The sequence below is a fragment of the Passer montanus genome, unplaced genomic scaffold (assembly GCF_014805655.1).
Source record: "Passer montanus isolate IOZ18808 unplaced genomic scaffold, ASM1480565v1 scaffold7, whole genome shotgun sequence".
Classification (NCBI taxonomy): Eukaryota; Metazoa; Chordata; class Aves; order Passeriformes; family Passeridae; genus Passer; species Passer montanus.
Window position 1 is genome coordinate 15612000 of NW_024372147.1, and position 24007 is coordinate 15636006.

The 24007-nt window shown below is 36.3% G+C and overlaps 1 protein-coding gene across 3 annotated transcripts in view; it reads right to left on the reverse strand.

Annotated features, from left to right (window-relative positions):
- CERT1 (ceramide transporter 1) overlaps positions 1-24007 on the reverse strand; it is a 75865-nt gene that overhangs the window by 9863 nt on the left and 41995 nt on the right. The window contains exons 1-9 of one of the 3 annotated variants that reach the window (XM_039730029.1): positions 20626-20743; positions 17753-17860; positions 16850-16988; positions 15808-15891; positions 10268-10425; positions 7387-7479; positions 4761-4847; positions 3729-3821; positions 3067-3144 (exon numbers count right to left, since the gene is read on the reverse strand). In XM_039730029.1, the coding sequence (XP_039585963.1) occupies positions 3067-3144; positions 3729-3821; positions 4761-4847; positions 7387-7479; positions 10268-10425; positions 15808-15891; positions 16850-16988; positions 17753-17860; positions 20626-20682 (897 nt within the window). In that variant the 5' untranslated portion in view covers positions 20683-20743. Of the gene's footprint in view, positions 1-3066; positions 3145-3728; positions 3822-4760; positions 4848-7386; positions 7480-10267; positions 10426-15807; positions 15892-16849; positions 16989-17752; positions 17861-20625; positions 20744-24007 lie in introns of those variants that run through there. The other 2 variants (XM_039730027.1, XM_039730028.1) reach the window with 2 other exon arrangements.

The following is a 24007-nucleotide window of genomic DNA, read 5'->3' on the forward strand; positions in this document are numbered from 1 at the left end:
CATCTTACAAAAATATGAAGCCTAGTGTGCACTAAAATATGTAAAGCTTATTTGAGCATGTATGCAAACAAGTAGAAAGCAAAAGTAATATTAACTTATCTTTTTTAATATGATACTGAATTGAAAGACGCTATTTACTTTTAATTTAAGGCAGTAATTTTGTTTCTACCATGTACTCAACAGGCAATACACTAAACGCCAGAAAGAAAAAAGGTAACTGTATCTAATAAAACTCTACAATCACAACATGAAAAACAAAATCCATTGGATGGAAACCCTAGTTTGGTTTAGTGTAACTATGCATGGACTTATCTAGACAAGGCAAAGTTATCAATCCAGCTTTTGGGTGCTCTGGTTCTGAGCTTCAGTGGAAAGCATCACCAAGACTTAAGTTTCAGCTTCTAGACAAGCCAACTTTTGCTGCCAGTTACTAGCAGGTTTCCTAGCAAGTTACTAGCAAGTTTCTTCCCTTTTTTCATCCCAGTGACAAACCAGGTAAGAATGTGAGCTACTTAAATATTTAATGATTTAGCTCTAGATCACACTGCTTTAAGAAAGGAATCCTTGCTATGCTCTCAACACGTACTTGCCACACCTTCAGGCCCTTATGTGTTTTCTATCCTACTTCTTAATTTATGAAGGAAAAAGCTGCCTTTATACATTTACTTTTGTCTTTTGATACTTTTTGCTTTATGTGTTACATGCAAAGGGATGAAGGAAATATCAAGGAAAGAAGAGAATGAGGCACCCACAGGAATGCAATCTGAGCAGACACCTACTTCACCAGGAATGAAGTATTTACACAACCTGCTTGTGCACATTATCTGTTCAAACTGTATTTAGTCTATGCACTGGTCACCATCTGTCAACCTGCACCAATTTCAGAGGCATAGTCAAGATCCAAAGATTCTCTCCCACCTGAGAGACTCACTCTTACCTCTGGGTTCCTAGCTGGCTACAAGAACAATCTGCAAAAGTACTTGCAACCTGTATGCCATACAGCCTGGACCTGAACTTTGAGTGGCAAGTTTTTCCCTTTTAAGGGCCTAAGAACAACTCAGAACCTATTATAAAGCTGACAGATCTTTAAAAGAAAGTCATCTGAACTCCCACTCAACTGGCAGAGACAACAACGCCTTTCTAGAGACACGCTGAAGAAACAGCTCCCATCAGAATAAATGTTTATACTTCTCAGCCTTAAAAACAGGGTTGCAGGTTGCTACCTGACTTTTTACTGATACCAGCATTTCCCTCATTCATATGAAATCTAGGAAAAATATTACATATATTAAGAACCAAGATATTAATTTTCCTTCCTAAAGCCAAACTGTCAGCCTGGGAACAGAAGCCAATTTTTAATAAATTTTTAATAAAGTCCATAGCAGGTAGAATGAAAAGGTCTTGCTATTCTCATCATGCTCTCTGTTATTTTGTTCTGTAGAACTGAAACTCTAGAGCAGGAGTGACTTTTTAGTCTGGCAAAAATTTGTTTTAGGGAAAATATTGGAGGGTGGAACTGCATGTGGGGATATTCATATTTTCTGTAATGAGTCCATTAACTTGAAACTGGAGTAGGAGGCACTCCATAGTAACTTTCATGTAGTATAATCCATGCAGCAGGCAAAAAGAGCAACTTTACTCCAGTCCATTTGATCCTGATACTTAACCACAATTTGCGTTATAGATACAACAATCTGGTCCACCTCAGTTGTGTTTGAAGTGATCAGTTCTGCAGTCACAGTGCTACTCTACAACTCAGGTTTATCGTATGAATACAGAAATGTTATCACAGGAATAAAACAGGTGCAAATGAGGACACATGCATATCTTGGAAAATATGAGTTGCCCTTATGCTGAATGATTGCTGCAACCACAATCTGACAGAGTACTAGTTCCCATCTTGGCAATCAAACTTGCTTTCTATTACTCATTACTCCCTTACTTTATTATCCCCTCCTCCCAAAGAAAAAACAACTTGGAAAACTAACTCAGCTACTGGAGTACCAGTCACTGTTGTGCAATAGGACTTGCATACTTTCTCACTTGCAGTAAGTTCAGATTTCAGAAATAAACTGACTGCAAAAGATGTTGGAATTTTAGTCCACTAGGCAAGTCCTTAAGTGTTGGTTCTGCTCATGGAGCTGGTAGTAAGTCTGGAGGTAACGCAATTCCAGGCTGTTTAAAAAAAAAATCCATTCATGTTAGGAAAAAAAAAGATTGGTCAGAGCTTTTAAAAAGCCTCCAAAAGAGCAAATCCCAGAAGGAAGCTCCATATTCACCATCACATATGGACCACAGAAGGAAAGAAATGGCATGAATAACAGAACTGACCTATTGATTTGGAGTTTAAAAAGCAAACACTTATCTAATTCTACTCTAAACTACCATCTTCCTAGTAAGTACTTCAAGTAATTTTGTACATTACTGGAATATGTCATTATGGCAACATTGACATATTCAGGATGCCAGACAATTTCTGAAGGACAAGTAATACATGAACACTTCAATATGATATGTCACACCCACAGTCTTGTTGGTCAACATGTTTAATGGCCTTTTGGTAATCAAACTAGTCATAGAGGTAAAAAATGGTAATAGTGAACCATAAGACTCAATGTATTAATATCACTACATATTAACACTTCAGACAAAAATCAAACCTTTGATTTAAAAGCCAGATAAACTATTCAATCTGAAGCAAAGACCATCTCCAGCCTCTATAAAACATGATATTCTACTTTCATTATAACTAGAGATAGAAAATTTTCAAACTATAGACATTTTTATCAAAGCTACTGAAGTAAACCAAATAGTTTCACAAGATTTGGGCCTCTGCACAAGTGGTATGCATGCAAGCTGAATGTAAAGAAAGACAACCATTTAGTACAGGAATAGAGAACTCCTTTGTTTGTCTCAATGTACTAGTTTAAAGCAAGCAGTGATTGACGTAACAAAAAAAAAAACAAAAACAAAAACAAAAAACAACCAAAAAAACCCCAGGTTCTAGAGAAAAGGATGATATAAAGTAAAGATATGCAACCCCCACTTGACACATCAATACAGTACCTGGGCGCTGAATCTGTGAACATCATCAGAGGCACTGACTAGATCAATGGAAGACATGGAGGAAGAGCGACTATAGGGCTACCAGAGACAGACAAAGAAAAAACCAAGTAATCAGAACAAAGGCACAACAGAGCGTTCAGTACCAACTTGCAAGCACAAGATAATGAAGAAAAGGAAAACAAAAGCACCATAAGCAGCAAGCACAGCAGGCAAATGCTGAGTTCATGCACCTATTATATATTATGCTCCCAGTGTAGCCCTGACAGGAGCATAGTGTTTCCAGTAACATTCCAAAACAAGTCAACCAATCCTGATACAACCAACTGGATTATTATTTTTTTTTAAATAAAATCAATTCAATGAATCTGGGTAAAGGTATCTTGAAAATACTGCAGTTAGCCAATTGGGATTTTTCCTTTTTTTCTGCCCAACAAGACTGACACAAGTAAAGAATATTCTAACAGGTTCTCAAATCAGTCTTTTTTAACCAAGACAAAAAGCAGTCTTTCTTCAGTTCCAACTACTTTTTTTTTTAAAAAAATAAGTAGGCCACTGGAAGTTACTAGAAACACCAAAAAAATCTCACCTACCCGTACAAAATATTACATAGAAACAGCACAGACCAGCCCATTATTCTGAGAAGATCAGCTTAAATATCTTACCGTTTGCACAAATCGATGAGTCCCCACAGCAGAATATGCATCTCCAGAAGGTAAGGATGTTGGCCAGTGTAATCTAACCTTTTCGCTTTGGGACTGCAACAACATAGGTTTAATTATTATTAGTCAGCTGCTACGGGGTGGACTGTGAAAGAGAGTGAGTCATGCTCAATCTACATAGTGACTACAACAAGTAATGCTATACATGACAGGCATGAAGCTGTCATCCCACTGGAATTCTCAGTGAGTGGGCCTGAAGACTGAATTCATCAAGGTGTATTTCTGAGTTACGGAAAACACACTGGCAGCACTAAAGATCCATGCAATACTATCACAGTCACTCAAAACCTTTACTCTTTGCTAAGAGATCCCGACTTAGGGTAAACTCTGTTGGGTACTACTGGTCCACTACAAAGTCTTTTAATTCTCAAGTCATTGTTATTCACTACATTCCTAAGCATAAAGACTTTTATGACAAAGGATGCACAACTTTGTCATTCCCTCTCATTTTATATGCTACTATACTTTCTCAAACTCTATCTATTTTCTAGAATGCATCTTATCCTTTTCTGATACTTGTCCCTGAAGTGTATTAAAAAAATAGTTAGTGAAGTAGACAGGCAGAACAATGTCTTTCCTATTCCATATATCACTGAAGCAAAAAGAAACTTCAGATTAATTATTAGATTTTGAGAGACAAGTGAGATTTTGAGTAGTATTTGATATTTTTATCTTAACACAGATGCAGTCACATATAGGTAATTTTCATACAGGACATTTGTTTAGGAATTAGAAACTAGAGACCTTCAATAAACTTAGTACTTATACTACTATTTTCTACACAAGCGATGAAGTTACTTTCTCAAAATTAGCATTAAGCAACAATACTTTATTGTAAAAATAGTAAGGGGAATTCCCTGATCAGTGTCAGAATAAATTAACTAGAGCTTCAGGACATACACCTCAGGACAGACTGTAAGACACAGAAGTCTCTCAGGAAGTGCTCAACATTAAGATTTTTTCAAGTTTTAGTACCTGTTCTTCCATTTTATCCTGTCTGTCAAGAGCAGCTTCAACAGCATCAAAGAATTCTTCTTCATTAATCAGACTATTAGGACCCTCCTAGTGCGTAAGAAAAAAACTAGTTAAAAATCTTGGAGACATAAAAGTTCCACTTCAATTTAACATTAGAAATACATATTTATGTTTTATATGTAACTGATGGAAGCAAATTTCTTCTACAGATCTCAAATATTTTCACCAATATACAATAATATTCTTAGATTACAAGTTCTCTGAAAACCTTTACTTGTTAAATGAAGTGTCTTTCTCTAACAACAATTTAATGATAGTTACATAAAGAAGGGGGAAAAAAACCCAGGAAAGTTGAGTAATAGTGTCAAGTATGCTTTGACTCCAAATTTAGGACTTAATTAATAAATGTCTTCTCTTGAAAATGTTTACAGTGTCAGTAAAGTACATCTATTAACATAACCACGGAGTTAGACTCCTTACTGATATTCATGTGTATCCAAAAATACAACAAGAGAAGAAATAATTTTGGGGATCTCTATTGAAAATTCTTGGAAGCAACAGTTTAACACTAAACAGCAGGTAGAGTTAAGTCAAGGATTGAAAACTCTAGTCTACTAATTAAAATGATAATTTAATAGACTTAGGTTTACTGCTTTTACTGTATTTTAAAACAACCTAGTCCTGCAAGTTAAAAAACCCCCCAAAACTGTGTATCAGCAGTGACACCTGCAAGAAGAAGCTGGGTTCATAACCAAGTAGGCAAAGTTCAACTTCCTATTTATTTCATTTAATTTACATTGAATGTATCAGTGACAACAATTAATCTAATGTCAAGTATCTTAAATAGCTGTGTAGTTGTATTGCTGTTTCTCAGACTGTGATTTGAAAGTACAAACGTGTTTCATTAATGTACGTGAAAGGGTCAAGCTTACTGTATTACAGGTGCACCAGCTTACATTAGTGTGGATGCCTCAACTGTGGAAGTGTTCAAGGCCAAGCTGGATGAGGCATTAAGCAGCCTGGTCTACTGGGAGATGTCCCTGCCCATGGCAGGGATATTGGAACTATATGATCTTTAATGACCCTTTCAACATAACCAACTAAACCTACTATAACTCCTCAAAAGTTGGTTTATGCATCTTAAATAGAACTAAATACCTCACTGAGGAGAATGCTGATGAAATGCAATTTAACAGAAGCATGGAACTTAAACTCTGAATTTGAAAGCATAGTATTTCGAGTGGCCGTGACAAATTAAAAATCAGTTAAAGTTAAATGTCATCTTCTAGGACTGTCTCTGCCATCAGAGTTTTCATATTTTTGTTTTACTTATCTCTACAGCTGAACAAATAAAAAGGTAACGTGCAATTACACATAAGCGGTATCAAATGTATGAGAAAGTAAGAAAAAAATCTACAGAAATATCTGTAAGAAACATACTTCAGACAAAAGCAAAACATCAAAGGTTAAGATATACTTCCACTCAAGAAATTAAGGACTGAGATTCTTCATGCAGTTTCAGTTTCCAAGGTGAAAAAATACGTTTGGCATGAACACACTTGTAAATCACGCTTGCACTGCCTTTTGAAACTTCACTTTCCCTCTTTAAGAAACAGCCCAATCTTAAAAGTGGATTGTGTTAGTGTAGCAAGCTTTTGATAGCTGAAGTGGCTACAGGGGTGGCTTCTGTGGGAAGCTGACAGAAGCTTCCCTTATGTCCAACTGAGACAGTGTGAGCTGGCTCTAGGATGAACCTGCTGTTGCCATTGTACCAGGTCAGTGAAGAAGGAGGGGCAGGACGTGCTCCACATGCTGAGATTTCCCTGCAGCCTCTGGTGCAGACCATGGTGAAGCAGCTGTTCCCCTGCAGCCCATGGAGGGGCCATGGAGGAGCAGAGATCCACCTGTAGCCCACTGAGGAGCTACTGGAGCAGGTGGATGCCCAAAGAATGATGTGATCCTCTGGGAAGCCCATACAGGAGCAGGCTTCTGGTAGGACCTGTGGCCTCATGGAGAGAAGCTCATGCTGGAGCAAGTTTACTGGCAGGACTGTGAACCCATGCTGGAACAGCCTGTTCCTGAAGGACTGCATCCTGTGAGGAAGACTCATACAGAGCAGTTCGTGAAGAACTGCAGTCCATGGGAAGGACTCATGTTGGAAGAGTTCATGGAGAACTGTCTCCTGTGGGAGGAATCCCACACTGGAGAAGGGTAAGAGTGTAAGGAGTGCTCCCTGTGATGATGAAGTAGTGGCAGAGACAATGTGAGATGAACTGACCACAACCCCCGTTCCTTTTCTCTCTGCACAGCGGAGGGGTAGGAAGGCAGAGCATTTGGAAATTAAGTCAAACCCAGGAAGAAGAGAGGGGTAGGGGAAGGGTGGTTTTTAAATTTTGATTACTAATTAAGCAGTATTTCCTCAAGTTGAGTCTGTTTTGCCTCTGTCAGCAATTGGTGAGTAACCTTTCCCTGTCCATATCTCAACCCAGAAGACTTCCATTATATTCTCTCTCCCCTGCCAACCTGAAGGGAGTAGTGGAGTGGTTTAGTGGGCACCTGCCATCCAGGGTCAACCCACCAGAAAAAGTCATAGTGTTATAAAAAATTTCTAAAGTAAAATTCATACCTCATAGTCTGGCCCTCCAAAGTGGGACTTTTTCTTCAGTTCTGTCACAGCATTTTTGTACGCTTCTTCAATTCTTCTCCTTTTCTCTGTCTCCTGTAAAATTACATAAACATTTGATGTAGCAAAAATGAAATGTCAACATGCCAATAAATGGAATGGCCAGGGTAGTGTTTTTTCCAAGCAACAACTGCAAAGCTGATGAGTTTCTGAATTTATTTGCATGTATACATTATATGTGCCGATATATATGCACATATTAGTTTGGGGAACTAGCTACCTTGAGGATACCTTCTAAGTCATGTGGAAGAAACTAGATCAGCAAGCAAAAACTGGTTTCTAGTTTAAGCATAGTTGTTCATGCTTCACTGGGAGTCATACTTTGTATCTGACACTTCATATAAACTTCCTTGATGCAGGCAGGGCAGGGATAACAAAGGGTAAAAACAAAAATGGTAAAAAGCTAACATGCTGAAAGTAGTGTACACTAACAGTTTGTATACATAATTAGGGCAACATTAATAATTTTGTGGACTCCAAGCAGAGAGTGCAACTTGATATCCTTCTCCAGTAACAGGCTGGGATTGTATTAGGAGCCAGTCTATGTAGAAACCTGATGGTGACTGTATCATTGTCTATTTTGAATAAAGCAATTGTAATGCCAAAATCAGACTAAGTCTAATATTGCCTCTACAAATTCTGCATACTGCCAGATACTTTCCATGAAAAAGCTATAAACACTTCTGAAATTCTTGCAAAAATCAGCTTTTTTTGCAAGACGTTTCTCTGTCCCCTTTCAAAATCACTTCAGATGAAAGCAAGTTAAGTCTAACAGGTGGATATCACACTTCTTGCAGATATGGGTTTAATTATTCAGCAACGCAAACTGAAATTTAAAGATTCAGTGGAAAATCCTAAAGCAATACCGAAAAGCTGAGTTTACTAACTGGGAATTTGGTGGTAACATTCCCTCAAACACATTTTCTAGTTTTCAGTTAGGCAATACTTTTGATGTAGAACAAGGTAGTATAGTTTTCTACACACAACAACAACAACAAAGAAGCACTTTGATGGAGACAATATTGTCCTTAACTGTGACTATAGGCTTTTCCCTTCTGAAACAATCAAAGAGGCAGTACCTGCTAACAGATTTCATAAAATTTTGCATGTTTATCTTTTTTGAAAGGAACTGGAGAGTTCTGAAGATACATAAAACATGACCTGAGTATAAGTCACGGAAAAATGCAGAAATGTTACCAGACTTGGAATGAAAAACAAAATAGACCCCACCTAAAACACAACTCCTTCTCCCACTCACCCCAAATTCCCACACTTTCTGTAGTTCAATCTTCAAATTAGTTACAATTCACATGTGTCAAAATATGACTCTCCAAATTTGCCAGCTTCTCTTGGCAATAATATTAGAGAAGGCAGAAACAAGAACAGAAAAATGCTGCAGCACTCAAGACAACATGAAAAGCATTATCACAAAGACTTTGTTGCCAGTAAAACAGTGTATCAAATACTAATGACAAAATCCTTTGTGTATACATTTTAAGAAAAGTCTGTTTTAAAATACATTCAATGTATTATATACTGCACTGGGATCAAAAAGTCAAGCTCAAGATCCTAAGAGCTAAGTATAGAAGATGGAATGACAAGCTGTAACTACAATAACTTTAGATAATACTACATGCTTCACATCAATTTCATTCTGGACATTTGACTATTTTAGTAGTGAAAGAAAACTAACTACAGAATCTATACTTCTATCATCTCACAATATTTATTTACTTTTTAGAGAAGTTTACAGACAGATTCAAGAAAATTGGAAGCACAAAGATCTACACCATTCTCATCCCACATCTATCATATGGAAAGAAAGTCTTTTGATCACGCCCATAGTTAAAAAAGTTACTCTTAAAAAGTGCTGTTTAAGCACTAAAATGAAAAGACAAAAACTAAACCAAAAGCTCTACCACTGTGGAATAATGGTAACAGTCAATTGCTGCAATTAAGGAGGTAGGCATCAAGGTGTTGCTCACATGGGTAGCACTTGTGGGAGGAAACTGGGGCTGCCTTGTGGCAGACACAGGCGGCTCTTGCCAGCTCCAAAACTAGTCTGGAAAAAAGGAGGCTCAGGGAAGACGTCATTGCTCTCTACAAGTGTCTGGAAGGAGGCTGCAGCCAGGTGGGGCTGGTCTTTCTGCCCACATAACAAGCATAAGCAGAAGAGGAAACAGTCTCAAGCTGCAGCAGGGGAGGGCTAGACTGGATATCAGTCTCAGACAAGACGACACTGCTCCTTTAGAGCTGTTACACTGGTTGAGTAGGTTCAGAATGAACTATTGCTGCCTAGAATAACAGATATTCTAACATGACACAGAAGATTTAACCGATATAAAGTATAACTTAATTTCACCAATCTCCTAGAGGACAGTGAAATAATTTTATCTTGAGGAGACATATAAAGTTAGAACTGTTCTTCCCAGTGTTGTCACCACCTCTTATCATATTAAAACATTTCAGACACTTGCACATCATTTTGCATACATGGATAATTAGGTCCATGTCAGAAGGCTGTAAGTAATACACTTACTACTATGAGATAATTTCAGGCTCTTTATAGATATAAAGAATATAGGACTACTATCTGAATAAGTGCTGTGAAAAAAAGACTATGATGAAAAGAGCTACTATATCACCAGTCAGAACAAGGCTCCTTAACATTTTACAGGGTTAATAATTTAAGCACCTGAAATTAATAAATGCTGTACATAAAAATAAAAGCAGTCGTTTGAGTACAAAAGTTAGTAACAACTTATTTGAAATTTCAAGCTAAAGAAACTTTTTTTCAATATAAGTAAAAGGAAAATTATCTTACCTTATCTAGCCTTTTTTGCCAGCTTTCTTCACGTTTTACCATGAGTTCAATACAATGAGAGAGTGTAGCAAGGATTCCAGCAGTAGTTGCCTTGAAAGTTATAGCTTCTCCTTTAAAGTCTATGCCATTAATTCCTTTGGGTGTCACATGTGGAAACACTAAAAACATATATATGAGATCACTGATAGCTGCCCTTAACCAAACAATCACTTCACACGTATGTGTTATATCTGAAGACAACAGACTGGCTACAAACTTAATTTAAAAACAACAATCTAAAATGATAATAATGTCCACAGTTAGCCACAGGATAAAGAAAAATACTCAAAAGGCGAAACAGCTCCTTGCAGCTTCATCTTGCTATACTGTACTTCAAGCCTGCTTGTAATGCTGTATTACTCTGCACTCTGCAAATCATGTGGGTGGAGGGAGTGGTAATAGTTTGTAACAATAGCAGTTTGACAGCTTGAAATGGGGCCTAATTAACACAGAGCAACCTTAAAACATATCAGACTCAGCACTAAGAAAGGAACAATTTCAAAATGTCATCAAATCCAAAATGTATAATTCAAGGTTCTTTTAAGCATATAATTACAAATTTTAAAACCTAAAAGTAAAAAGGTATAAGATAAAAAGCATCAAATGTGCTGAATTTTCCAAGTACTGTGAGTTTTACAGTTCCAAGAACTGCTTCATGCTGTCAACCAGGCCATCTGTTGCTAAGGCTATTTAAACAAGTCGTTTAAAATGTGTTCAAAAAAAAGTACCTATTATATGTCACACTGGTACGTAGGTTGACATAATAACATATCAAGCACTGCACATGAATGTCAGAAAATATTACAAAGCAGAAGTAACACTCAAGTTGAAGTTCACTGAACCCAGCAAGTTAAAGTGACTCCTGCTATTGCCAAAGAGCAAGCTCATGACTTATCACCTGGACTGACATATCCTCCAGTCTGTTAGTTTGTCAACATATGACTTTTACAGTTTAAAAAGTACAAATTAATTTTTGAGTAAGTTTATTTGTCTGCAAGAGCAAAGCAGAACTTTCAAGCAGTTCCATTCTCTAATGACAGAGCACAGTGTCTGCACTTTGGGAACAGAAAGCAATCATCACATGGTCTTCAGCAGTGGTTCAAGTCTCTAGAAGTATCACATGCTCCCCTTTCAGAAGGAATCCAACTCTTCTTCAAACAAGTAATTACAGACTACACACAACTTCAAATACCTCAAGAAGCAAACATACTATTGTAGAATAAAACTTTTTTGGTTTTTTTTTTTAAATTTAAAATCTTTAACATTCCCTAAAAGGTAAAAAATATGGGGGCGGAGAAGGAAAAAAAAAGGCAAGGGAAGGAAGAAACTGTTTCAGAAATGATAATGAGCAGAGCACCTCTTCCTCCCCAACAGCTGCAGAGGGAACACAGAAGGGACTGAGACTGACAGTGGCATAAGATGGCAAGGAGGTGATGCAGTGTCTCCACTGAAAACAATTAAAATTATACAAGAACTTTACTGATAATACTTCACAACTGAAAAAGATGATTTCATACTAATATTTCCTCCTGCTGGTGTAGGCTATGTTCACATGTAGGCTTAATAGCACAGCTATAATGCTTGCAGATGTGATTTTTCTCTCTCACTTAGGAAATATGTAGACATGCTGAAGAAACTGCCACTAGCTGCAACACTATACAAATAATTTCAGAAATCTCTGCAGTAGAATTTAAGGGAAATACAGCAACACAGTTTAATTTTCTGGCAAAAAGAACTTTTGTCCCTTTCTAAGTCTCAGCCACATCTCATTAACAATTCCAGAGAGTTCTAAGACATTCTTTAATGACTAGTCTCAGAGTAGGTGTGATAGATGCAGAGCTGCAGACTTAAAGTCAGTGCCTTAAGTTTTTCAGTCATTACAATTATGGGCAAAAATGAACATCTTGCAGAAGGATGTAAAACCTATTTCTTTAAAAAGATGGTCACTCAACAGGTTCCTTATGATGGATACAAGTATTCTGATTCATTCCTAATCATGGGAAATATCTGTCTTTCTGAAGCATGCTGGGAGATGACCTCAACCCTTACCTCAGGAACAACTGAGCTCAGCATTTTGCAAGTACTTGTGAGAAGATTTTCTATTTGGAGAGACCAAACTTCTGATTCCTTTTCTACACTTTTTTTCATGTCAGCTACAAATTGACTATTTCAAAATTAAATCAGCATCGGGGGATCTCTGTTTAAAGGTAAAGACTAATAAGAAAGGGTTCTTACTGTTGCAACTGCTCTTTGGTTATCAAACTGCATGCTGTCAACTGAAAAAAGCAGGATAATTTTGTCTCCCACCCTAACATCAATTTCAACATCTTCCAAGCAGTTAATTTTTCATTATTCCATCTACACTCTATTTCTGACTTGTTTTCTCTTTTGCTTCATACAAGGAATTCTTCATATCTTTCTTTAACTTTCAACAGCTCTGTAGCTTTTCTCTCCTAGACCTCTGTGTCTGTTAGGATAGATGTTTCCCTTCTTGTTCCCAAGATCTGCTGGTAACACCTTCCCACTGTTTGATCAAATATTTTTTCCAGAGAAACAAGAAAATATTCTAAAGAGAGTAAGTTGAATTATGTTTTTCCATTTTTTTTTTCATTTTAAGCTCCCTTAACATATTACATCACTAATGTAATTCTAAGTGAAAAACAAACATTTGTGTCCGTGATCCATTTCTTGATGAGTACTGTTGTTATCTTCTGTGGATTGCAATAGGATCAATATAATTAGTTTTCCTCTAACAACCCCAGTTTTTGAGCAATGTTTTGGCAAGTATTTTTCCTTCATTCAAAGCACAAAAATCCAGCGTCAATCTCTGCTGTAATTTACATGCAATTTTTCTCCTTCAGCCTTTGTACCATTTCCATCTCTACAATTTCAGTACAAAGGACATCTTCCATATCCAAGGTGGTTCCTTAAGTAGGTTACTCCTGCTCTTCCTATTCTTAGAAATTTAAATCTAAATATGTTCTCTTTCCTGAGGGGATGAATGTGAACACTTACAGATCAAGACTCTACTCTGAATATAAGATCCCAAAGGGCAAACATGCATCAGCCAGATACCATACCTTGGTGTTTTATATAAATTATTACAGTTCCAATTACCAGATCTTGTAATTGGAAAGTGGCCAATACATTTAAATAACTTCATTGTACTCTACCTACCTCTTTACCTAAAGATCCTATAGAACACAGAAAAGAGAAAGTGTCCCTATCCAAATTACCTTCAGAGCAATACACAAATGTCCATACTTACATTAACTTTCTCCTCTCACCCAGACAACAAATTGCAAAAGTAATTTTTTTTTTTACTTTAAGTCCCTTAAGTAGGTCTTAAATCTAATAATTTGAGCTTTAGATTTCTGCACTAGTAGTTTGAACAGTAGGCTTAAACACTCCATCATATCATAGTAAGCTAAATTAAGAGGTTGAACCTATGCCTCACTTCCTGAACCACTGAGTAGAGAACCATCTCAGAATAAAAAGGCAACCACTTGTAAGCTACAGTTAAGAAGATTGTTAGAGTCCTTCCAGGACGAGACAGAAATTTCAAGAAGAGAACCTGAAATTTGAGAAAGCAAATTTTAACAGCTGCTCTGAGGCTAAGCTTTAAAAAGGGCAAAGTTCAAGGTAAATCTTTCAGTCTGACCTTTGTTTTCGGCCCAATACATGATCATGTCTGTCTCAATCTGAGACATCTACTTTCCCCACTGTATCACTTTTAATTCCACTTTAAGACAGAGACTCTAATTATGCATTTCCAAATAAGTTTTGCAGCACTCAGCTACTAAATATTTAATTAATTTAGCCACTAGAAATCAGACTGAGGCATAGAAAAACTGAAATGGGGAAAAATACTTTCATATAAATAATTGATGGAAAGTAAATTCAGTGGAATACAGGACTCAACTGGAATTAGAAGTTCTGCAAAATGCAAGGGGTTGCAGAATTATTTTCTGTAGTGAGCTATAGTGAGTGAATTTATACAGGTATCCATAACACCCAGTATCAATTTCTTAGCATGAAGTTCACAAAAGCTTGATGACCAGCTCCATTAAAAATACTGACTTTCCTAATGACATTCCCCATAGTGTATGCATAGATACTGCAGATGTGCTAGAACAATGTAGCTATGAAAAAATTTTCTACCAGTAATTTAAGCTGAAACTCCTACATGATTGTACAAAAATTGAGTTTGACAAAGACATCTCTTCCAAAATGAATCATGTAATAAAATTAAACTCTTAGCATCTGTTAAAGATTACAAAAAACTTAAAAAGCCTAACTTAACAGTTCTTAAAAAAAAAAGAATATACAGACAACAACGTTAGTGGAACCATACACCTGCTTACACTTGCTTCAAATCTTCTGTGTTATGCTACTTAGTCTCTGAAATCAGCATTACAATTAATACTCCACAGAAAAATCTACTTATGTGATGAATTCTGGAAGTAATCTGAAAAGCTGCTTCCATTCCATTTCCTCTCCTCTTCCATCACAACAGTTTTGGATATACTTTAGAAAAAGCACTTAAATAGAAGAAGAAAGTATGTAATACATGGGAACAACAGCAAACAAAAAGAAAACGGAAGACACAGAAAAGGCTTATTTTGCCCTATATTTTCTAGGTTCTTATGAAAGTATTTACATTTAAAAAAACAATTCTGGTGAGTACTTTGGGAGATTCCATCACACTTGAAACTGGAGGTGTAATTTCCAAGCTTTGTGAATCAAGTGTAAGAAATACCTTAGGACTAAGTGAATTGCCAATAAGTAGAGAGTGTAAACACTAGAATATTTCAGTCAGAAACATGAGAAGGTCTAAGAAAAGTTCAAATACAGTTTAAAAGCATACACAACTTCCTCCAAGCCAGAACTATCAGATTTCTTGACCAGCAGGACTTGCATGAGTTCTTCACATTTGCTGCATGGGTACAGTGAGTAAAATAACTAGTTCATTTATTATAAAAATAAAAATCAGAATTGTGATCATTATAACAATGAAAAGGACAGCACAAAAGCTCTAAAATTATGACAAATGAGAATCAGTAACAGTGTTGTCTTAACCATTCCACAGCCATAGTACTTGTGAAAACCACAGGGTGACATCCCCAAGTGAAAAAGCATTGAAGTCCACCGAACTCCTAAAGCAGGTAACACTTGCAATAACCTGTTACAAAATCTCAGTTCCCAACATTTGAAAAATGCAGCTGTTTAAACAGAATTTTGCAGCAACAACAACTTTAGACACAGAATAGGAAATCCCAGCTTGACAAACTTGTATTAGTATTTGTGTGAATAACTCAGAGAATCACTAGAAATTGCTAAAGAATTACAAAGTGACTAAGAACATCCATTCACATACACTTAAATAGCTATTTTTGCAATTTTCTGCTTAAAAAAGAGCATAATACACCTGTCTTGTATGAGACATATCACCATACTATTCATTCTAATTTTCACCACTGAAAAAATTGGGACACACTTACATTTCTCCTTACTGCTGTTACTGTTATGTACAAAATCTCCATCAGGACGTACTGTAGGAAAATCATCTTCATCATCTTCTACCACTAGATTTGAGAGAGAGTATTATTATGGGAGTGAGAAAGCTTTTCTAGTTCTTTGGTGTGCAAGAAAGAATTAAGACCGTCTTCATGGTTAGCCAACACTTCTTCCTGTAACAACAGTCATTACTCCTCCCTCCCTTTTGGGTTTGGTTTATTTTATTATATTTTGACCCAAGACCACTACCAGCATAAATGTCAGTTAACAGCAGAATCTAACCTTGCTCAGCATTGAAGTCTAGCATTCAATTCTCTGGTGAGAGCAACATACTTTGGTGTTACAAGTGGATAAGCAGGAGCCATGATTCAGTACTTATCTAATCTTCTACACTGGAAAGTTTAAAAAAAAAGTGGAATTGCACTTCTCTGGTGTTTTATTGCTGCAGAAAGTTTCACACTGCCAGAACAAACACAGGGATGCCTCAGTAGAGTGCACAGATACAGTGACAATCTGTGCTCAGGTATAAGCAATTCAGAGATATGCAGACATCCACATCATAGTCTTGTATGGTCTCAAGTGTGCATTCAGTGTTCTATTTCCATCCAATACGCCTCAGAAGCATTACTCAGGGCAGCACGTTTGACCTTTTAAAAACAGTGTATTGTTTCTATACAAAACTAATATCCCATTAGTTTTTCAAAATAACAGGTAAGAGACAGCAATAAATCTATTTCGTGAGAGTTAGTAATTGGTATTCTGTAACAAAACACTTAAAAAGAGCATTGCTTTTGTACAGTTGACAGCTACAGGCTAACATCAAGGGGATTTTAAAGCAAATCTGAATTCCAAAGTAAAAATAATTAACATGTTTATGCATTTATGCAAATGACTGCTCCTTTACTAAACTAAATGTAGGATACATATTTCATTTAAAAGACATTAAATTGCATTGTAACAGTATCAAGATGTTGGGGGGGGGGGGGGGGATTCTATGGAGGGAAGAGTTTTCAGCTACAGTGTTACCTTTATCCCTCTGGAGTTCATCTTTGGAAACTGCATCCGCACAAGCATCAAAGTATTTCTGCAAAGTATCAACTTGTCTGCACAAGATGTCTCTAAAGGTTTCCATTTCTGCAAGCTTCTCACGTAAGCTATGGCCCTTCTGAAAACACAAACGAAAAAAGCCTGAAATGTTTCTACACACTCAACAACAGCTTGATGCCGTATAGCTACAATTTAACTTAAAAAATATATTCCTGCAGCTATGAAAAAGAAATTGAAGTATCAAGGGCATTTTAGATATCAGCAATTATGAAATATTGTTTATGTCAAAAGAAAACATAATCAAGTATTTCTTACTATTTTGTCACTGGTCTCAATGTTTTCTCTTGACTGCAACTGCTACTTCAGAGCACTCCACAAAAACTTATTAAAAATGTGAACTTGCATGCTACCAGTTTTATACATATTTGCCTGAAAGCAGTCAGCTCCAGTTTAAGATCTTTCTTGTGTTCTTTCTCTTCCGCTCTCCCAGAAGTACAGCACATTCAGTTCATATATTAAATATTTATACGTGTGACACAAGGAAAGCCATAATTTGTCAGGCAGGGCTGTATCACACATATTAAGCTACAGAATTAGTGTTTGTTTTCAATTGGAAAATGAAAAACAGGATATTCCGGTGAGTAAACTAGTAAAGGTTAATGAACACACCCACAAGTTTGATCTTCTTGCCACAGAAGATAACACCACAATTTAAACAGGATGATTGCATGAGAGGCAGGAGAGAGATCTCCCCATCATCTGTATGATGGACTACTGACATTTAAACTAAATATTTCATGTCTTTTCTGTAAGTCTTTATACGTTACTTTTCCAGTTGCACGCTATTTACACATGAATGTTAGGAAAACTTTTTGCACGAACCTTGAATGAAGAGGTGGATGTTGCAGAGTATCCACTTGCTCCAGAGACAAGAGACACCATGGAGCCATGACGTCGCAAACTTGACTCTGACCCATAGCCAGATTCAGTCTAAAAATCAAACCACACAAAAAACTAAGGTGCCAAGGCTTTTGATAAAACAGAAATAATGAAAACAAGATTAATGTAATTTTCTCTGAACCCCATCCACTTGTTTTTTGCAGTAGAGGTTTAAATAACTCAAACTGTGCCTGCATCTAAGATGTTGATATAGTATCTGTGAAGTTATTATAAACTTTTTATTATAGATTAATCAATTTGTAAAATAATTTGTTTTGAATTATGTGCCCCCAAAGGACACAGCAATATATATTTAATGGTTTAAAAAAGGGACAGTGTTTCATTAATTTGGTTTGTGTAATTCCTAAGAAGCAACTTTCACACAGCCTATTAAAAAACTTACATTACTCTATAATTAATTGGGGGATAAAACATGGTTCAGTCTCAAGACAACCAACTTCAGTCAATCCACCCAATCATACAAATAGTACCATTTTCTTTTTAAAAGCAACAAAGTAGAAATCAAAGAAAATCAGACAATTACTTCTATCAAGTTTTTTTCCTGTTTCAGGCTTTTTCAGCAAAAGAAGTCTTTTTAGACTGAAATTAATATTTCATGAGAACAAAAGTCTACATAAAACAAGGTAAGACTAAAAGTAAGAGAGAAGATACAATAATAGTAACTAACCAAACAATGAAAAAAGAACACCATCTCTTTATTAGAATACCATTTAGAAGATCAAAAAAAGAGTTTGACAGATTTCCTCACAAGTCAAACAGAAGCAGATACTGAGGAACTGAAGGAAAATAAATTTCTCTAAATGTTAATGTAAATGATGTGCATGGCAAAGGAGATGAAAGATCTTGATAGAGAACATAAGCAATAAGCAGGTGGTTCAGAATAATACATGAAATAATGTTAGTAGATGAGTTTGATCAAGTAGACAGAGCCAACAGTGAAGGACTTCTGAGACAAATGAATTCTGCAGTAGCACCAAAACTCCAAAGGGGCAGGGAGAGGGGAGACAAAACAAATGGTATAGAACAAAGAAGAATTATGAAATTCCAGTTGTTGCACATTTTATGGAAAAACTGGGAGCTGTATAGGCTTTGAGAAGGCAGGAGAGTGTGGATAAGTTAAAAAGCAGGGAAAGGTAAAGAGTTCTTTGAAGGGTCGGTTAGAATTTGGGCAAAGTGGGACGAAGTATGTATGTATGAGTTACAAGTAAGAGTTTGGGCATACAACTTTGTTTCAAAAGCATTTAATAAGCACAAACCTGAAAAGAAGAGTCACCCAACACTTTGAAACATTTCTTTAAAAATTTCCTTGAAACGTAAATATAAAAAGACTTCACTGCTTAATCAGTACCTTCAATATTTATTTAAGCATATGCCACAAATCTTAAGATGACCCAATATGTTTTTATTATAGTCAGTTTGACAGTGAAAATTAATTTAATTTTCTCTGTAACTTGTACACACTAAGAAAGATGATAGAACTTCATTAAATAGGATAAGGCTTAAAGAACAGATCCATTTTAAAATGTAGCCAAAATACCCACTTCATTGAGGTTAGAGTATTTTAACTAAGGATAGGAAGTGTTTTCTCATTTTGTCCTTAAAGTGAGAAAGACACACCTATTCAACACCTTGCTTTAAGCTTAGAAAGTGAAATTTTTTGATTTCTTTATTTGAGATTTAGTCAAAGCCACGCCTATATAGTCCTACTTTAGAACTTCCAAGGATACTTGTAAACTTATAAGTAGGAAATCTGATGCCTTACATTCTACATCTAAATTAAATCCTTTTCTTCTGATACTGTGTATATAGTCAATGCTCAGCTAATTTAGCAATATATAATAAATTTAATTTTTAATATTTAATAAATATTGCTAATTTAGCAATAACAAAATAAAAATACTGAAGGTGAAAGGAAAAAACCCAACCCTTCTTTCCACATCAATACATAAGCTTGATTTTTCTAAGGTATTTTTTCAGCAGAATATTTATTTCTCTCATTTATGCTTATGATTATTATTTCCACTAAATAATTTATCCATGCTACAGAATCGTACATGTAACAGCATACACGATTATATGGATACAGCTATCAGCTTGCAACGCCTACCAATAAAAAGGTGCAACATCATTAACTATTTGTTATCGACAAGCAAATTCAGCAGGCATTAAGAGCAGACTGAACAGCACACATCATGAATCAAAAGCATGGACATTTACAGACCATGTTCACAAAACTGTGTCAGACAATTATGTTCGAATAGCCAAGAGGAAAAAAAAAAAAATTACAATACTTATTTTTCACAAGAACCGGAAAACAAGTACTCATTTCAAACTGATGCACAGAGACAAGCCATCCTGCTCACAGCAGACGTATGCAGGCAGACAAACACAAAGAAAGCATGAATCATGCAAAGCCCCACCATTCTACTACCGCAACATCTAAACGAGAGCAGGTCACTGCTGCATTTATGTCTTGCAAAGCAGATCATCGTTAACTAATCACTGCAGAAATAATCATTTACATTGAGAAGAGGAATGTAGACAAAGTTTCTTCTGTTTATATAAATTTTAATTTCCCAAGATAAAAACTGGAAAAGCTGGTAGAGTTCATATGATAGAAATCAACAGTCTCTGCTTCAAAACAAAATTACTTGCAGAAGTCGTATCAATTCATACCATCAAGCACTAATGCAAATTGCCATGCTTGGTAAAAAGATGCAGTTCTTGGAAACTCCATGCATACACGACAGCTTCAAAGCTACATTAAAATTGGCATTTGATAGTAATTGCAACACCTTCAGCTTTCTAAGGCAATGCATAAAATCCATTAATCCTTTTGTTGCAACAGACATGAGGAAAGAGCCACATGATCCAAAGCTTCATGTGATCCTTTAACTGGAGCAGATGCTAGTATCAGCAACAAGGCAGTACGTCAGAAAAGCTGCTTTCAATAAAAAAAGCTAAGTATTTGCAGAATCACATTGCAGATCTCTGTTACTGCTCGCACTGATCCTTAAGTGGAAAATAATACCCTTGAATAAAGCACAGACTCACAGTAAAGTTCTCCCACTTAAAAAATCAAATAAAGCAAATTATTCTCACATGTCTTCAAGGAACTCTTTTGATTTTGTCTCAATATGCGCCTGTGAAGCACTTCAATGTACGTTTGTTCACCAAGGCACATATATTCACTTAGCATTATAAATTATTTATTATTTTACATAACACAACCAGCAGGCAGCTCCTCCCTCTAAGGCATACAGCTCACTCAGAAGGTGATGGAACTGATATTAGGACAGAGTGATTCTAATCTCATTCTCTACAGTATTTGTGAAAATACACTCAGTCTCACTCAAACATCCAAGAGATCAAGCCACAATATCTTATGAAAAAAACAGAAGATAGAAAAGGTAGTAACAAAAAAGAGCTGGAAGGTACTATGAAAGGCTTGGTGGAAAACAAACAGATAAGCTCTGTAAAACAACTATGTTCCAAAGGAAATTTTTAGACTTGCTGCAAATGCTTCAGAAAGATGGGTCAGTGCATGGATGAGCCAAGGCAGGGCTACCCTAAGAAATTATTGCAGACAGTAAGAACACAACAGACACTATGCTTTGGGTAGTACAGGATGCATTTCTGAGGACTGAAATTAAAGATATAACTATCATGTGACTATAGGTCTGATTTTTCAATTGTTCTGAAGCTGCTGACAATGGAAATTTAAGGTTGCAAAATTAACGTAGTAGTTAGCAGGAAGGCAGAGATAAAAATTCCACAATCCAGGTCAGGGCAGCTGGATAGTGATTCCCCCACCAACATCCCTCCCAGGCAGAGTGCATATGACTATTTAAAAGGAAAGAGCTTCTAATCTGACCTTTTTTTGCAACTGCAAAAACAAGGAAAGACATGTAGCCCTAACGTTTTCCTCCAGCAGTGACAAATGTTGCAATTCCACAATAAACACTCAGGTTATGTGCACAGGAGGAATCCCCAGAAATTCCAAATTGAAAAACACACACAAAAATAAAACTCTTCACTGAGCAAAAGTGCCAAAACCCAAGCTGACAATAATTGCAACATTTAGTGTATTTAGTAACAAAACTAAAGCACCTTGTACTCCTGGGTCATGGGACTATAAGCAAGTCTGGGAGAGGCTACATTTATACCTTCCATGAATAAGGGCTGTCAAAGGTCTGTATTGTAATACAAGAATTAATAAATTCCATTCTCTTAGACACTGGCAGAAAAAGCACTGATGTTTTGGTGTCAGTTCCCAATGCGCTAAAGAAAATGCTGTTGCTTGTTTTCATGCTCTGAAAGCCAGTGGATTTCAAAGAATGAATTAATTCCATTACATATTGTCTGGCTAGCACTCATGTAACTGTGCCTTTAAGTAAATGAACAGTTATGATCCCAAGTGAAAGAAGTAGTCACATTGGTATTTTTAGCACTTATACAAAAATGCAGAATAGTTATATTAATATTATTACATCATCACAATATATAAAATTCAAAAGGGAGTGTTGCCAGGGTTAAGCGCTAACTAAGGCAGATGAGTCAGGCAGATGAGCAAAAGGAAAAACTGCTGCAGGAGTCTGAGAACTGGCCCTTCCATGGAGCATCCACTAGGTGGAGGGAAAAGTCCATGCCTTGCAGGGACTGAGCATGCAGGAATAACCCAGCCTGTCTCAACAAGGGGATGTAGTAAGGAGACTAAGACACACACTGTGTTCACAGTTAACAGGCATTTAGGAAATCTTACTTATCCTTCAAAATGGTAGGGAAGGAGTGATTGCCTCTTACTCCAATTCTTGGTTTAGTTTTATTTTCTAACCAAAGTTAAGTGTTACATTAATATCTACCCCTATAGAAGCAGAAAAATGTATCCACCATCAGTATTATGGTGAAGAATCCTGGGCTAAAGACCACAATGAGATTTCCAAAGAGCATAGTTAAACAGCAATGGGGGTTTATTCACCTTTGTTAAAAGGTACTTGTTGCAAGCCTGAGCCTGTTTTGGATACGGACTTGAGAGGCCTACACTGTGCTTAATCAGAATAAACATTTTCCTTACAAGAAACACTAGGATTCAAAGTACAGGTGCAGGCAAGGTTCTTACTTGCACTAAAAGAAATGGACTACAAAAGGCTTTACATCCACGCAGAACATATTTATCAGCAGATAAATAGACTTACCTATCTATGCTTCTTATCAATAAGAAGAAAAACTGCCAAAGCAAATGCTCCTGCAAAAACCCACGAAGTCCCTTGTTCATCTAGTGCAATTAGCAGTTACCTTGGCTAAATTCAGAAATGGATTGTTTCCCCCTTCTAATCTTTAAACATTTAGCCATCAGAATAGATATCTCTATCAAATGGCTGGCATAATGTAATATATAGAAATCATTGGAGGATCAAAAAGTTGGAATTTTCAAATTCCATAATATATTTGACAAAGAATTTAAGGAAAACTATCTCACACACAAAAGAAATACATGCAAACACATGCTGTTTAAATTGCCATCTCCTAACAGTAATTTGGGAAAAAGTGGGGGAAAAAGGGGTTTACTTTTAATATATTTCTTGTATTGCATCTCACCCCCTATTACAAGTAACACAATTTTCTTCACTTTCAAAACCTATTACCTACTCTTACTTCCTTCTTGCTGTAGCCCTTGTCAGCTCTCGACACCTACTTCCTTCAAAAACAACAGAGGCTCACTGACCTATCATACTTTTGAACCGAACCAGTTATATGAAATAAAGGACTCCAAGACAGGCAACTTTTTGTCATGTTCCTGATATAGTTTCAGATTGCTCAAGTTGTCAAGGGTTGAAGATTCATAAAAACCAGTACTACTATTGAGTCAAAACCATGTTTGTTTAAAAACAAAGCCCAGTCTGATTTAAAAGCTCTTTATGCAACAGCATTCTGCCATCTCTAGAAGCTTTACATGCATTTCTAATCGTACATTAACTTGACAACATAAAGATTCCATATATTAAGCTCAAACTATCTAGGCAATAATTCCGTCCAAAGGTAATTTTACTTTCAAACAACAGATGAACATATTGGACATAAAAGTACCAGAGTTCTGAAAGTATAATTATCTAAGGAAAAACTCTACCATTCTGGATGACAGGCAGAAAATAATCAGAATCACTAAGGTTGGAAAAA